This window comes from Agrilus planipennis, unplaced genomic scaffold (genome assembly GCF_000699045.2).
Source record: "Agrilus planipennis isolate EAB-ADULT unplaced genomic scaffold, Apla_2.0 scaffold113, whole genome shotgun sequence".
NCBI classification, from domain to species: Eukaryota; Metazoa; Arthropoda; class Insecta; order Coleoptera; family Buprestidae; genus Agrilus; species Agrilus planipennis.
This window is the reverse complement of record NW_020442452.1, coordinates 178,895-193,007: the sequence shown is the minus strand read 5'-3', so window position 1 is coordinate 193,007 and position 14,113 is coordinate 178,895. Positions and strand designations below refer to the sequence as shown.

General features: G+C 31.3%; 1 protein-coding gene across 3 annotated transcripts in view; it reads right to left on the bottom strand.

Annotated features, from left to right (window-relative positions):
* Positions 1-2,294: 2,294 nt before the first annotated feature.
* Positions 2,295-14,113, bottom strand: part of LOC108737024 (transcription factor CP2) — a 22,188-nt gene continuing 10,369 nt past the window's right edge. The window contains exons 6-12 of one of the 3 annotated variants that reach the window (XM_025980532.1): positions 8,659-8,888; positions 5,706-5,918; positions 5,312-5,575; positions 5,144-5,211; positions 4,849-4,960; positions 4,592-4,806; positions 2,295-2,765 (exon numbers count right to left, since the gene is read on the bottom strand). In XM_025980532.1, the coding sequence (XP_025836317.1) occupies positions 2,477-2,765; positions 4,592-4,806; positions 4,849-4,960; positions 5,144-5,211; positions 5,312-5,575; positions 5,706-5,918; positions 8,659-8,888 (1,391 nt within the window). In that variant the 3' untranslated portion in view covers positions 2,295-2,476. The other 2 variants (XM_025980533.1, XM_025980534.1) reach the window with 2 other exon arrangements.

Below are 14,113 nucleotides of genomic sequence, written 5' to 3'. Positions count from 1 at the left end.
ATTTCTGACCTATTATAAATGGTATTTACTTTTTTTAAATCCATTAAAAATAAGGGAATATGTTCGCAAAACTCCATTTCAGTTTACCCCATCTACTAAATATGATTTCATTCGCTTTTAGCCACTATCTGTATTTTGTGGGTCGTAATTAGACACATGTTTAATAAGAATGCTTACATTTACCATTATCACAATAACGAACTTACATAAATTTTCCATATTGTCTACACATCTATCAACATTTTAGGTCTGCAGATTTTACTAAGATTGGTCCTGTATTTTTCATCTGTAATGATCCTAGATGCATTTCAAAAATTGGTGGTATGTATAACGTTAGGCCTAGATAGGTGTTAATTTAGGATCAATGCTGACTTATAACAATGGACCTTCGATGCAATTGTCGGTATTGCATCAACATATGTGCTCCTTTCAGCTCAAAATCGAGTTTTGCCAGTGAAGGGGTCTTTCAGGTATTACGTAACGCAATTTGGGGAGGGGGGTCTCGTAAAACGTTACGATGCGTTACAGGGGTGGGAGGGGGTCTCTCTTACAACACGTTACGTAACATTGTTTCTTTTTTTAAATAAAAAATTAGGGAATTAAAACTTCCATTTGTTGTTGTTTTAGTTGTCAGTATTCGTTAGTGTTTATGCAGAAGCACATTGCTGTAGTCGGTGTTATTAAAGTGAATTCATAGTGTTCATACTGTAATCCCCTCAAAAGAGGGAGATTTGTATCATCAGCTGTTCTTAGCCTATAAAGGGTTTCATATTGGCTTGCTAGCTCAACTGTGTCAAAAAAAATGCCAACGAAATTTGGAAAATGGCTAAAGAAAAACTAAAAAATAAAGAAAAGTTTATGGAACATATAAATGATGTTATACGATTGGCTCAACATAACTTTTGCGACTTAGGCAAAAATGGTCACTAGAGTGTTACGTAACGTTTAGAGAGGGGGAAAATTTTTTTTTTGTTTTTATACGATTTTGTGTAGTACTGAATATTTTCATTATGTCCTTCAAATTTGATATTATTAGCTATTTTAGTTTTTGAGATATAAGAGATTGAAAATTGTATTAATCATAAACACGGTGACTACTGACGTCAGTATAAGCAACTCTGGACTCGGAGATTATACCGTGACCGCTACCATCTGTTCAGATAAAGCGTTTTAATCTGAGAAAAAGTTCTTAACTAACAATAAAGTTGGTTTTAATAAAATTGCCTCTATTAACATATCACAAGTTGAGACATTTAAGATTATGGGCAATTTTAATACTAATAAAGAGTACCCACATTAATACAGGAATGAATTAAATAAAGCTACAGTGGTACCTCCGTTATTAGTTTAATAACTAATTATTAATACTGGTAATGCATATTACATAATTTCATTTTTCTTATTTAGATGTAGCGTAAATAACAATCTGTTTTCTCTAAAAAATTCAAATTGACTAATGACATCTATTGACCCAATAAAAGCTTGTCTAAAATAAATTCTATTCGTGGGCATGTTCTCTGTATTATAGACCTGGGAGACATTAAAACAACCGGAATTACTTTCTTAAATAAAAAAGTTAGATACCTACATCGGAAAACAAAATTATAATGTACTTAATACTTCTCAAAAAAGGCTCACAAAAGCAAAAATGGCAACTGTGTCATCTTAGTATGTATTGTCTAATGCAGCTATTTTTTGGTAATCAAAAATTTTTTAATTTATTTCCCCCCTTTCTTAAGATTTTTATAAAGATAGTCTCTATGTCATCATCAACTTATATTTAAAAGAAACAACATTATAGAATCTCTAGCTTTTGATGGATAAAGTCCGATCTCCGTTTGGCATGTTGCCGTGCTATTCTCATTAGCTTTAGTTGGATGGAAAACAAATCATTTATCCTTTTTTTTGTATTTTATTTTCTCAAATTATGCAATACTAACAAGCGCATTTTTGGAGTAATATAGAATGAAGCAATGTATGCCTACAAAGAATATTCCGCAAATACAGCCTGCAACGACTAATAACTAGCGTTAAGTCGCTTACAATCATCAAATTTATGCATGTAAAGACATAACGCCTAGCCACGCCCCTTTTCCCTAGAAGAGACACTTTGTAATTGTTTTTAAGACACTAAACGTGCGAATAAAATTTTGATTTTTTGCAGATATCTTATTTTTCACTTGAACTTTCAATTTATAAAAAAAAAATTGCTGAACGAGGCCAATTATAAGTAATAATTAAGAAGAAAATAATGTTGCATTAAAAATTTTATTAAAACAGAAGTATCCTTTTATTTTTCTAATATATACTACAGAAAATGTCATTAACTTAGCATAATGAAAATATGTTTTAAATAGATATTAAATAGATGGCTTTTATTAAGCCATTTATTACATAAAAAGCAAAACAATAATAATAGAATGTTATAACAACAACTATAAATTAATGAAATATTCATTGATACACACGCGATTTATTATTTTGATAACGATTTCAAAAGAAGATAACATTCATCATGTTCTTCGACAGACATGAGCAAAAACATAGCTTCATCCTTTAAATGTCTAATAACTTCAGTTGTTATATTAACTTTAATTCCTTGAGGACCTTGAATATACATTTCTTTAATTTGATTTGCAGATAAAGTGGAGAATGGTGCAATTTTAGCCAGCATTTCCGACTTCGAATGGGATGTTAGATAAACAGCATTGAATATAGAGGCATTCCCATTACAAACAAATAAAGTCAATTTAGGTAATAATGCCCTGAAATTATATAAAGTATTTATAATTACCTAATTAAATTCAACGTACGAGACAATATAATTTATAATACGTGCTAATCTGCAAGCATGTTTCTATGCATAATAAAGGAACTGGTGTAAATCAAAATTAGTAAATATTCGTTTTATTTTATTACTATAGATTTATATCTAGATGTTTGCTAATATAAAACTTTATCGGATTATGAAGAGGATTTTTAAAGATATTCCCATAGAAAGATAACCATGATTAGAAATTTGATCTGGACAACCATTGCCTAACCTTCAAAAACCAGTATTGGAGTCAAATATAGGGCTGCCTCCAGGAGAAGAAACAATTCAAGAAGTGTTAGATAAATTTTTACAATGTTTTCAAAAATGAAAGCAAAAAAGTAAGCTTCAGAACATAATCAATGAGCAGATGTTGCAAAACTCCACTCATCACTCGCTTTTCCGGAATTACCCGTACTAACTTATGCTGAGTTTCTTTTGTATTTATATGTATAGTAGTATTTCATAAATAAAAATACTACAAAGGGTGATGACAGAATAAATGGGTTAAAAGTCAAATTCTTTAGTTTCTAATCATATATCATATCAAATGATAGTAAATCGATTAAAACAGTGTTTTCTTTATCGAGTAATTGATAATTGGATCTAAACATTTGGATTCCAAACAGCTGACCAAAACAAGAATTCCAAAGTCAATTCAAATACGCGAACTTTCGTCCAATAATCTAAAAAATTGAACAGTTGAAGAGAATACTCATATCAACAAAACATGTGACGAAAGGAAAGCATAACGGCGGTTATACTAATTTTGTTATTGCTTACATTCAATTAATAATCAGTTACACGCAAAAGAGGACATTATTTTCGATTCGGTATCATTTACTGGAGAAATCAATGAATTATCTGACTTTGAAATCGCCTATTTATTGTATTTATGAAAATACCGTGACAGAAAATGTTAAGAATAAAAAGGTATTAGAAAGAATAAGATAACAAAAGGCGCTATGGAAGTCAATAATGAAAAGGATAAATTCTGAATTATGAAGTGATAGTTAGGTATGTTAGAATTTAGGAAAGAAAAAAGTGAAAGTGCGTGTGCAATCGTCTTCGGACTAACGACCCATTGATGATAGCTGTACAAATCATGAAGTGTATATGATTCGACAAAGTGCAATCGTTCGCAAATATTCCAAACTTGACGTTAAGCTACTTCATGATATAGCAAAACAATACTAAGCATATCCTAAAATGATTACAATTTACACAACTATTAACTCTGTTGAAGTACACATCACGGGGGCAGAAAATAAATCGAGCTTAATAATTATGTCGAAGTGAATAATAGTAAGTTAATTTAAAAGTATACTGCACACACGCATGTAATATTGTAAATTTTAAAGACAATAAATTATCTTATTTGCACTTTTGTTTTTCGTAGTCACAGTAAAAACTTTCTGAGAATGAGTTAGTACATTGAATGATACGTGCGTTATGACAAAAGTTAGTTGGGCACAAAATAGAATACCATCATTTCATGAAATTCCTAGACGTATTATGATATGTCGGATTATACGGTTTGTGTTCAGCATTTAGACTTACATTGACTTGACCCAAACTTAACATCTGTTAATATAACCTGCACAGTTCAATTTCAATGAAAAATATACAAAAAAGATAATTCAATTTCATTACTGATAATGGTAGATACATTATTTCTGGCAATCGCTTGCCTTTTCAGAGAATAAAGTACAAATTTTGTAGAATTTATAATTTTTTTATAATTTTTTTAAATCAAAAATTAATTTTTATTTAAAATACCTGTTATGTAAAGCGTTATATAGTCTAATGCCATCAGCTTGACCGCATATTTGAATTAAATCTTCTCTTGTCATTCGTAACATATCAGAACCGGAAAAATTAGAGAACATGTCCAAGTATTTCCCAAATCGATTGGAATTCAGCCATTTTAAGACATCTTCAGGATCTGATAATTGAAGAAAATTATCCTCATCTGGTTCCTGGAAGCATGTACTCTACAGGAAAAATTGTCAAGTTTATTACTAGTAGGTACTTACTTCTTCTTGCCGGTTGTCTACAGTATTTATGGTACTTAAAGAACTATAATTAGTAGATATCAAATTGCCATTATCGGTATTATTTTGAACCGGACTTGGTGATTTGTCACTCCTATTAAATAAATTAATATTAGATTAATTTAGAAACAATACACATTCTCTTATTTTGAAAACAAAAAACTTGTTTGTATCTTGATACAAAATGAAACAAAACAAGGATTATAAAATCTTTATCTTACTAATACATTTCCTACATAAACTATAGTATTAATAGATAAGTGTAATATTAGCATACCCTTCTGGAGAATAAGATCGTATGGGTATTTCCGGGGCTGGGAACCCAGAAAAAGCATCTAATGGCATCTATAAAATAAAGCAACGTATACTCTTTTTTCAAACAAATTCTTCACGTAATGTTAAAAATGAAATATATAAAATTGGAAATATAAAAATAGGTACATACGTCATTTAGGACAGTACACTCATAGCTAGGCTGAAACTTTTCTTGTTCTGAAACTGGTCTCTTCAAAATTTTTTCGCGATCCTGTTTGTGCTTTCTATCCGCACCTTTTAGTTTAAAAACTTTTATTTGACATGCAGCTACATGCAATCTTCGAATATTCTCGGACTCATTATTTCCGTAATATGTTTCAACTTGCAATCGAAATGGTACTCCCTTTTCGCCACCATGTTTTCTTGGAGTAAATTCCGTACTTATGCAATTCACCTTAAAGTTTTAATAATCTCAAGGTTAAAAAATACAGAAAAGAAATACGTCCTTATGTTGTCAAGTTTATTCAAAATGATTATGACGTTTATTTGAATGTTCAACTTGTAATTGATTGGTTGTTAATTACCTTTATGTAAATTCCCACTTCTTTCGTAGGATCCCAACTAAAACACACAGTATTCAAAGAATTTGCTGGTTGACTAACTTCACAAAGACCGTAAGATAATGGCACATCAATTTCAAGAATACGATCTCCCGGTCTTGATTTTTGCCATAATTTCATTTGTTCCTTTTCCATGTATTGTAATCTACGTTCATGAAAACATACACGTATAACGCTCTAAAAATATAGATAATAATTCATATTTTATTGGTAATGATATAGAAAGAAATTTTATATGAATGCTATAGCTACAATTAACTGCAGTCATCGTCAATGTCATCTTTGAGGGGTACATAGTCGTGAGTCTCAAATGTTAGGGGACCTCGTTTTCATAAGACTAATTTTTTTAATTAAAAGAAAAATAAATAAAGCTGAAAATTAAACACTGGGTCACAAATTAAATTATTTAAAAAAATATATCTGCATCCATAATTTTGTAATTACTGTTGCCTAACATAACTGTTTTAATAAATAAAACTAAAAATTGTCAATTTATACGATATATTTTTTTGAAACAATTTTCGACAATAAAATAAACAGTCAGTCAGAGAGACCTTTTTTCAAAATTTTAAACCTGATCTTGGCATAACTTAATGCCGACGTCAGTTATCGATTATGGAAAAAGCTGCAAACATAGAAAAGGATGTCTTCTAGAATAATTTGTAACTTCTTAAGTTTTGTTCTGACTAGCAGTATTAGACAATTAACCACTATAATAAACTATATATAAGTTACAATCTTAAGTAGCAACCGTTGAAACTATCATATTTTATAAAATATGATATTTCGACATTTAACTTATATTTACTTTTAAAAATATTAATTTAAAAACAGATTGCGGCTGAGAATTAAACTTTTCCCATTTATGTTTTGATATCCCATAAGTAGATTGAGAAATTAGGATGATATAAAAATTACAATAACTTGGATGATGAATGTCGAAATGTTTGTTGACTACGCTTTTCAGCGAAGTAAATGGCACCTTAAAATTAGAAAAACTGCTTAACGAATAGAGATAAGAATAAAGAAGATACCAATTAGAATCTTTAATTTTCCACCCCTTTTTACCTTGCAAGTGGTGTCTATATGTGATATCTTTGTTTCGTTCACCGTTGAACTTCTCAATCGGCACACCTATACGTTTTATTTGTTTCTTCTGGGTTTGTTTATTTTAGTAGCCGAAGTTTTCAAAGTTTATCAGCGGATTTCTTATCATAATCCTACTTTGTTGCTTTTATAAACCCTTCTTCAAATTTTTATCAATTTTAACTAGTACTCATTTTTTTACGTCTCTTCTTTCAGCTATATATTTGAATTCTATATTATTTTTAAACTAATTTTAAAGCAGAGGATTATGTGATAGTTATCCCCTTTCAGTAACTTTTCGTAATGGGAAATTGTTTTATGGAACATAATGGAAGTACCCCGTAAAGTTTTCTTAAATTTTCATACTGTTTTGCTCCAGCAAATGCGATGAAACGGTCGTTCGAGTAAATAGTTACTCTATTAATTATGATATGTACCTCTTTGTTTTCTTTAAAATGCATATTATTAAATAATATCGGTCCTTTGACGACGGGGATAAACTGGTTTTAACGTGCATAAAAATAATTAATTGCTGACTATCGATTAACAAGATGACGCTTACCGAGAAGCAAACGAATCAATTTCAACAGAAATTGGATGCGGAGCCTCAAGAAGAAAATTGATAAGCAGTGTAGAAGATTAGAAACAGCTCAAACATTAATGTCTGTTTTTGAAGTAAAAACTACTTTAGGTTCGTTGAGCAATTATTGGAAGGGGGTAAACTTATGAATTCGCGTCACCGACATGCTCCGACACCAAGGCGCACGCGCAGCGGACTGCATACACGTATACACCAGCACATGACCTTCGTTTCTGAGATTATTCCACCCAAAGTTATGCGCAATTTTGAGCATCATACAATTCGAAACTAAGGCGTTGCGATCTGCTTTCTTATCTCTATAACTAATAAATTCGTATAAAAAACGTTGCGATAAAAAGGATTCATAATGTGTTATCGTTGCACAAAATAATAATTCAATTTTTTAAATTTATAATGACTTAAATAACCACCTGCGTATAAGGGTGTAGAGTGTGCGCTTTCTTTGTAACCAGAATATCATACGGTGTTGCTACTAAAGGAATAATCATAGAAATCTAATTTTACAAATCAAATCACAAAAAAAAGGTGGGGGGATAATTAATATATTATTAATATTTAATAAAGGCGTTTTTCTGGGTGCGCTTTCTTAAAATTTGCTTAAGAACGCCACATGTAATAAGCATACTTGCAAAATACTCTAATCAAATACTCTTAAAGTATGTATTTGTAAGTTCGGTAATAAGTTGCTATTAGCCAATTAAGGTGGAATCAACAATTGATTAGTAAACCCAAGCGGCGTTTAATTATTATCAATGTATAAAATATTTTGTTGCTGTGTAATGGAATCATTTTTCATTAATTATTACAATCAGGGCCGCAACAAGGGGGGACCCGCGGGTGTCTGAGCACCCACTCGATTGGGTTGGGCACCCAGTCAATTTTAGGTCGATTCAGATAATAACCCAACGTGAAAGTTCGGTTCAAATAGTTCAAGCTCGTAAATGAGCAGCCCAACGCGATCTTTTCAACTATAAGAAATTCAATACATTGGTGGCCTTTTTTTTTAGTCATTTATAATATTATGATGAGAGCATCACTCAATCTATTACGATCATTCGAATATCAAATATAGTAAGACTAACATCATAAAATAAAGTTAATATAACTCTGTTTAGTTCGTTTCTTATTCAAGACGTTACACAATCAATAAATCAATTACCCGGTTAACATACGTAGAATGACCAAATTGCCATGTTAAAATATGGTATATTTACTGAATAAATTACAAACCTTAAGAAGTTTCCCGCGGTATGTGGATAAATCGCCTAACTTTTTTGCTTTAATCTCGTAGCTTTGACCTTGATTTAAATATGTTAATGTATCCTCATTCAACTTAGTAGCAATGCTTGTCGCAGCCGCCAAAACATACTGAAATCGACAATCCTCAGGAAAAGTAGTGCTACTTGACGTTACATTATTAAATCCATCCTGGGAGACATTAGTGGATGTAAGTAAATTACCTAAAACAAGACAATTCCCAACAATAATAATGTTATTCATATTTCAATACAAATATGCGTGTACATGTGCAAAAGGTTGTTCATAAACTACGTAAGTTTGGACTTACATGAAAAAGTATAAAGAGGACAAGGGAAGGCTTTAGGTAACAGAGGGTGTCACTTTATTTAATATAAATCAAACATGCAAAACCAAAAAAATTGTTAAGATGTAAGGTACTATTTAGAATAAATTTTAATAACTTTGAGAACATTTCATTGCTGTGAGTAACCCTAATAAAAATCGTTTTATCACTGCAAAGCACTTGAAGAAATAATAACAATTCTAACGTCACCGAAAAGTTCCATAGAATTTTCTAGAAGTTTCTAATCGCGAGTTACCTTAACAAACCAAATATCATAGGAAAGCTCTCGAAGAGAGAAGAATGAATTTATCGTTATTGGAGAATCTCATCGAGTTTTCTGGAAATTTCCACAGATCGTGAATAACCCTAACGAATTATGTCATTGGAAAACTCTTGAAGAAAACAAATTGGACGTTATTGAAGCATTCTGTTCAACAATCCATGTATCACTGAACAGCTCGCAAAGCAAAGAATAAAGAACTATTCTTCATAAAACAAGATATTTTATGCCTATTACAACCGGGGGTGCGAAAGCAATCATAGAAGAACAAAGGCTTTAATGGCAATAATAGCAGAAATAATACAAAAATTGAAAAAGGGTAAGAAGGATTAAAAGAAGTAAAAATGGAATAAGTAAGGTTCAAAGAAGAAAATGGGATAAAACAAATTAAAAGCAGCTCAAAAAAAAATGAAACAATTAATTATTAAGCTGGAGATGACGTTGGAAGAAATTTTTTGAGACGCGAATTAAATAAATGAAAGAAGATATTAAAAGCTAAAACCACCCACTACTGCGAGAACTATCGATTTCGATGCCAGGTCACTAAAAGTTACACCTCCAATTTTTGATGAAAAAGATTTTGTGGTCCGATCGCCGGAAGCAGTTTCAAGCAGCGGCAGAGACAAACTAAAAATGAAGCTTAGCACCGTTGAGGTGATTATTGAGGAAGACAGGATACTACCGAAAACATTGTAAAAAGTTACAATCCAGACCTGTTACAATTGTGCCAGTAGCTGAAATTCACCATTGTAACTTAGGCCATAAACCTTCAGCAGCTTTAATCAAACTGGTGAATAGGTCCAATAATCACGTCAACATAGATCAAACCAAAGAACCAAATGAGCTTAATAATTCATTCTTTGCACTAACTTTCAAAATTATAATAATATTTTTATTTTAAGAAGCAGCCAAAAAGGGGTAAAATGTTCTTCATTTATTATGTAATCTCCACCGAGGTTAAGTCTTTCGGTCCAAGGGTTTATCAAGCTACATTACTTACAATTAGTTAATTAATTACATCAGACGGAGACATTGGTCTTGTATAATTACTCGAGAAATTAATATTTGTTAAACATTTCGATAAAAATCTCTATAAGAAATCAGTCTCAAATTAAAATAACATGAAATTTAAAATAATAAATATTAATCAATAATTAAAGATGCATAAAATGACAACCATAATTAAAATTTTGTGTATTAATTTTTATAGTAGTGTCTAATAAATAAAATATTAAATTCTTGAGTGATTATACCAAAAAATTTTCAATGTCTCTGATATAATTAAGTAATCTATCTTGATAAAGTTTTGGCTAGAAAGGCGAAACGTCGGTGGAGATTACGTAATAAATAAAGAAAATTTCACCCCTTTCTGACTACCTCTTATTGAAAAAATATTAATAGAGCTGCTTAGTCGTTTTCAACATATTTACGCACTTTCGGTACAAAAAATCAGCTTACCAAAAGGATTATTTGGGCGAAGTAAGAGGAAGTGAATGACATATGTAAGGGTGCTAAAACCATTTCTAAGTTTTTGAGCTTCCTCTTTAGTGCTAGTCTGGAAGAAAGATGATTCCAAGAGATTTTGCGAGGACTATAAAACACTGAATCAAGTAACACAAAAGAATAGTAACCCATTATCCCGAATCGACGACATAGGTACTAGACAGTCAATCAATAAATCAACTTGCAGTACATTTCTTCACTCATTGCAACGATGGTTCCAAATTTAGTAATGCACATGACAAAACGGCTGTTGCTAGAGCCATTAGCTGCTCTTGACAAAGAGCTCCAAAAGCGCCTGTACAACTTGTTCGTTTCATTGAAGAAAATCATTTTTTGTCCATGACGTCATAGATTAAATTTTAAGTATCTATATAACGATCCCCCTTCTCAACCACCACCGACAATTTGCAGATAAAAACAGAACTAGCGGTCTGAAATTTGACTATTCGTTTATTATATACTGTAAGAAATATGCGTTTAAGTATCCGGATTTTGTAAAATTTAGTAAAACTTTATTAAGCTGTTAAGAAAATATTAGCGAATGAAAACGTAAAGAAAATTGTTTTGCAATTATTACCGTTGCTGCAACAAACACTCATAATATTATATTCTGGAACTAATGGGCTATCAAAATGTTTTAATTCAAATTGCCATAGGCCTATTTTCGTTATCCAGGATGTTATCGTTTAATCCAAATTTTCAATTAAAAACTCGAAATTTTAACGTATTCCAGTTAGTATTAAACAATTTCAAAGGAATGGAAGAGTTTAAACAGCCGCGTCCTTTTTACGTATTCTCTCAGATGATTTTGGTTCAGTTCATCAATAATTGTAAACCTTTGTTTGGCATTTACTGTACGTATACATACATTAAACTATACCGTAGATATGTTTATCTGTATATTAGGTCAATCTCTCAGCCGTGAACAAAACGGTCTCCGTGGGTACATAAAGGCGATCAATTTGTATATCCAAGGACTAGTTTTGTAAAAATTTCATTCGACTTTATTAAGCGGTTTAAAAAATATGAACGAACGACTAAAGAATGAAACCGGAAAAGTGCGCGTTTTTGTCTTAAAATCTAATCTAATCTCATAATTTAATATTCTGCAACTAGCTGATTACTTAAACATCCTATTGAAATTCATGTGACATAAACACTATTTCTCTAAGAGCGTCTACGCAAATCGAAACGGCGCACACACTAGTGAGCACCGCTTATTACTAATTTAGAAAATGAATAAGCACAAGACATCAATGTAAAACGATGACAAACGACGAAACTAGCACACATAAAAATGTAAACTCAGCGAGCAAAACAATGAAACTCATAACGACGAGACCAAGAACACCGTTAATGGTTTGAAAGATATTAAGGAACGATTAAAGAATGAGAACGGAAAATGAGCGTTTTTGTCTTGTAATCAAATCGTATAGATCTATTTCTTCCCATATTCTCCAACTAGCTGACTGCCTATTTAAGCATCTAATTGAAGGATAAAATTGACAAGTGATGCTATTTTCGATATCTTAAATTTTTAATCAAAATCTAACTAAACATTACCAATTTCAACACATTTGAGTTGAAATAGTCGGAAAAGTGGGCGATATTAAAGGTGTGTATAGTTGGTTGTAAATACACATATTCTAATCAAATGTTATAAAAATTAAATTCGGGTGTATAATTAGTTACATATACATGTATCATGAATAGAGTTCAGGCATTAGTGGCTTTATCCTTGAAATTTAAGAATAATTTTGCGTTCTAATAATTACCGACTTATTTGCTTTAACTATGCTGTTCAACCATACGCACACTAGATGGAATATACAATGGATTATACTTGTATGTATTACTAGCTGACCCGGCCACGTGCTGGTGTGGCTCATTAGTTCTAATAAGTTGAATGAACATTATATTAATCTTTTTATTACATTTTATTTAAATTTCATAATAAAAGTTTAAAATGTGTTAGACGAGTTAAAATCCGCCGTTGTATATATCAAAAAAAAATTCAGTAATCTATTTAAGTGCTGATTTGATGGTTTGCTCACACGTGAGGAGACGACATATACGTAATTGCCCTTGGGAGAAACATAGGGAGCTAACGCGCAAAAAAGCTATGTCGTCGCAACCTTCTGCCGCTTAGTGTTGCGATGCGTTTTACTAGTACATTTAAATGACATATTCCTAATATGTATCGGGAAATAAAGGAAATTACAGAAACGGACCGAAAGTACACGAGTTTCGTTTTCCAACGTATGAAGCAATGTCTGCTAAATAGGCACGGTCTATTAATCCATGTATCACTGAACAGCTCGCAAAGCAAAGAATAAAGAACTATTCTTCATAAAACAAGATATTTTATGCCTATTACAACCGGGGGTGCGAAAGCAATCATAGAAGAACAAAGGCTTTAATGGCAATAATAGCAGAAATAATACAAAAATTGAAAAAGGGTAAGAAGGATTAAAAGAAGTAAAAATGGAATAAGTAAGGTTCAAAGAAGAAAATGGGATAAAACAAATTAAAAGCAGCTCAAAAAAAAATGAAACAATTAATTATTAAGCTGGGGATGACGTTGGAAGAAATTTTTTGAGACGCGAATTAAATAAATGAAAGAAGATATTAAAAGCTAAAACCACCCACTACTGCGAGAACTATCGATTTCGATGCCAGGTCACTAAAAGTTACACCTCCAATTTTTGATGAAAAAGATTTTGTGGTCCGATCGCCGGAAGCAGTTTCAAGCAGCGGCAGAGACAAACTAAAAATGAAGCTTAGCACCGTTGAGGTGATTATTGAGGAAGACAGGATACTACCGAAAACATTGTAAAAAGTTACAATCCAGACCTGTTACAATTGTGCCAGTAGCTGAAATTCACCATTGTAACTTAGGCCATAAACCTTCAGCAGCTTTAATCAAACTGGTGAATAGGTCCAATAATCACGTCAACATAGATCAAACCAAAGAACCAAATGAGCTTAATAATTCATTCTTTGCACTAACTTTCAAAATTATAATAATATTTTTATTTTAAGAAGCAGCCAAAAAGGGGTAAAATGTTCTTCATTTATTATGTAATCTCCACCGAGGTTAAGTCTTTCGGTCCAAGGGTTTATCAAGCTACATTACTTACAATTAGTTAATTAATTACATCAGACGGAGACATTGGTCTTGTATAATTACTCGAGAAATTAATATTTGTTAAACATTTCGATAAAAATCTCTATAAGAAATCAGTCTCAAATTAAAATAACATGAAATTTAAAATAATAAATATTAATCAATAATTAAAGATGCATAAAATGACAACCAT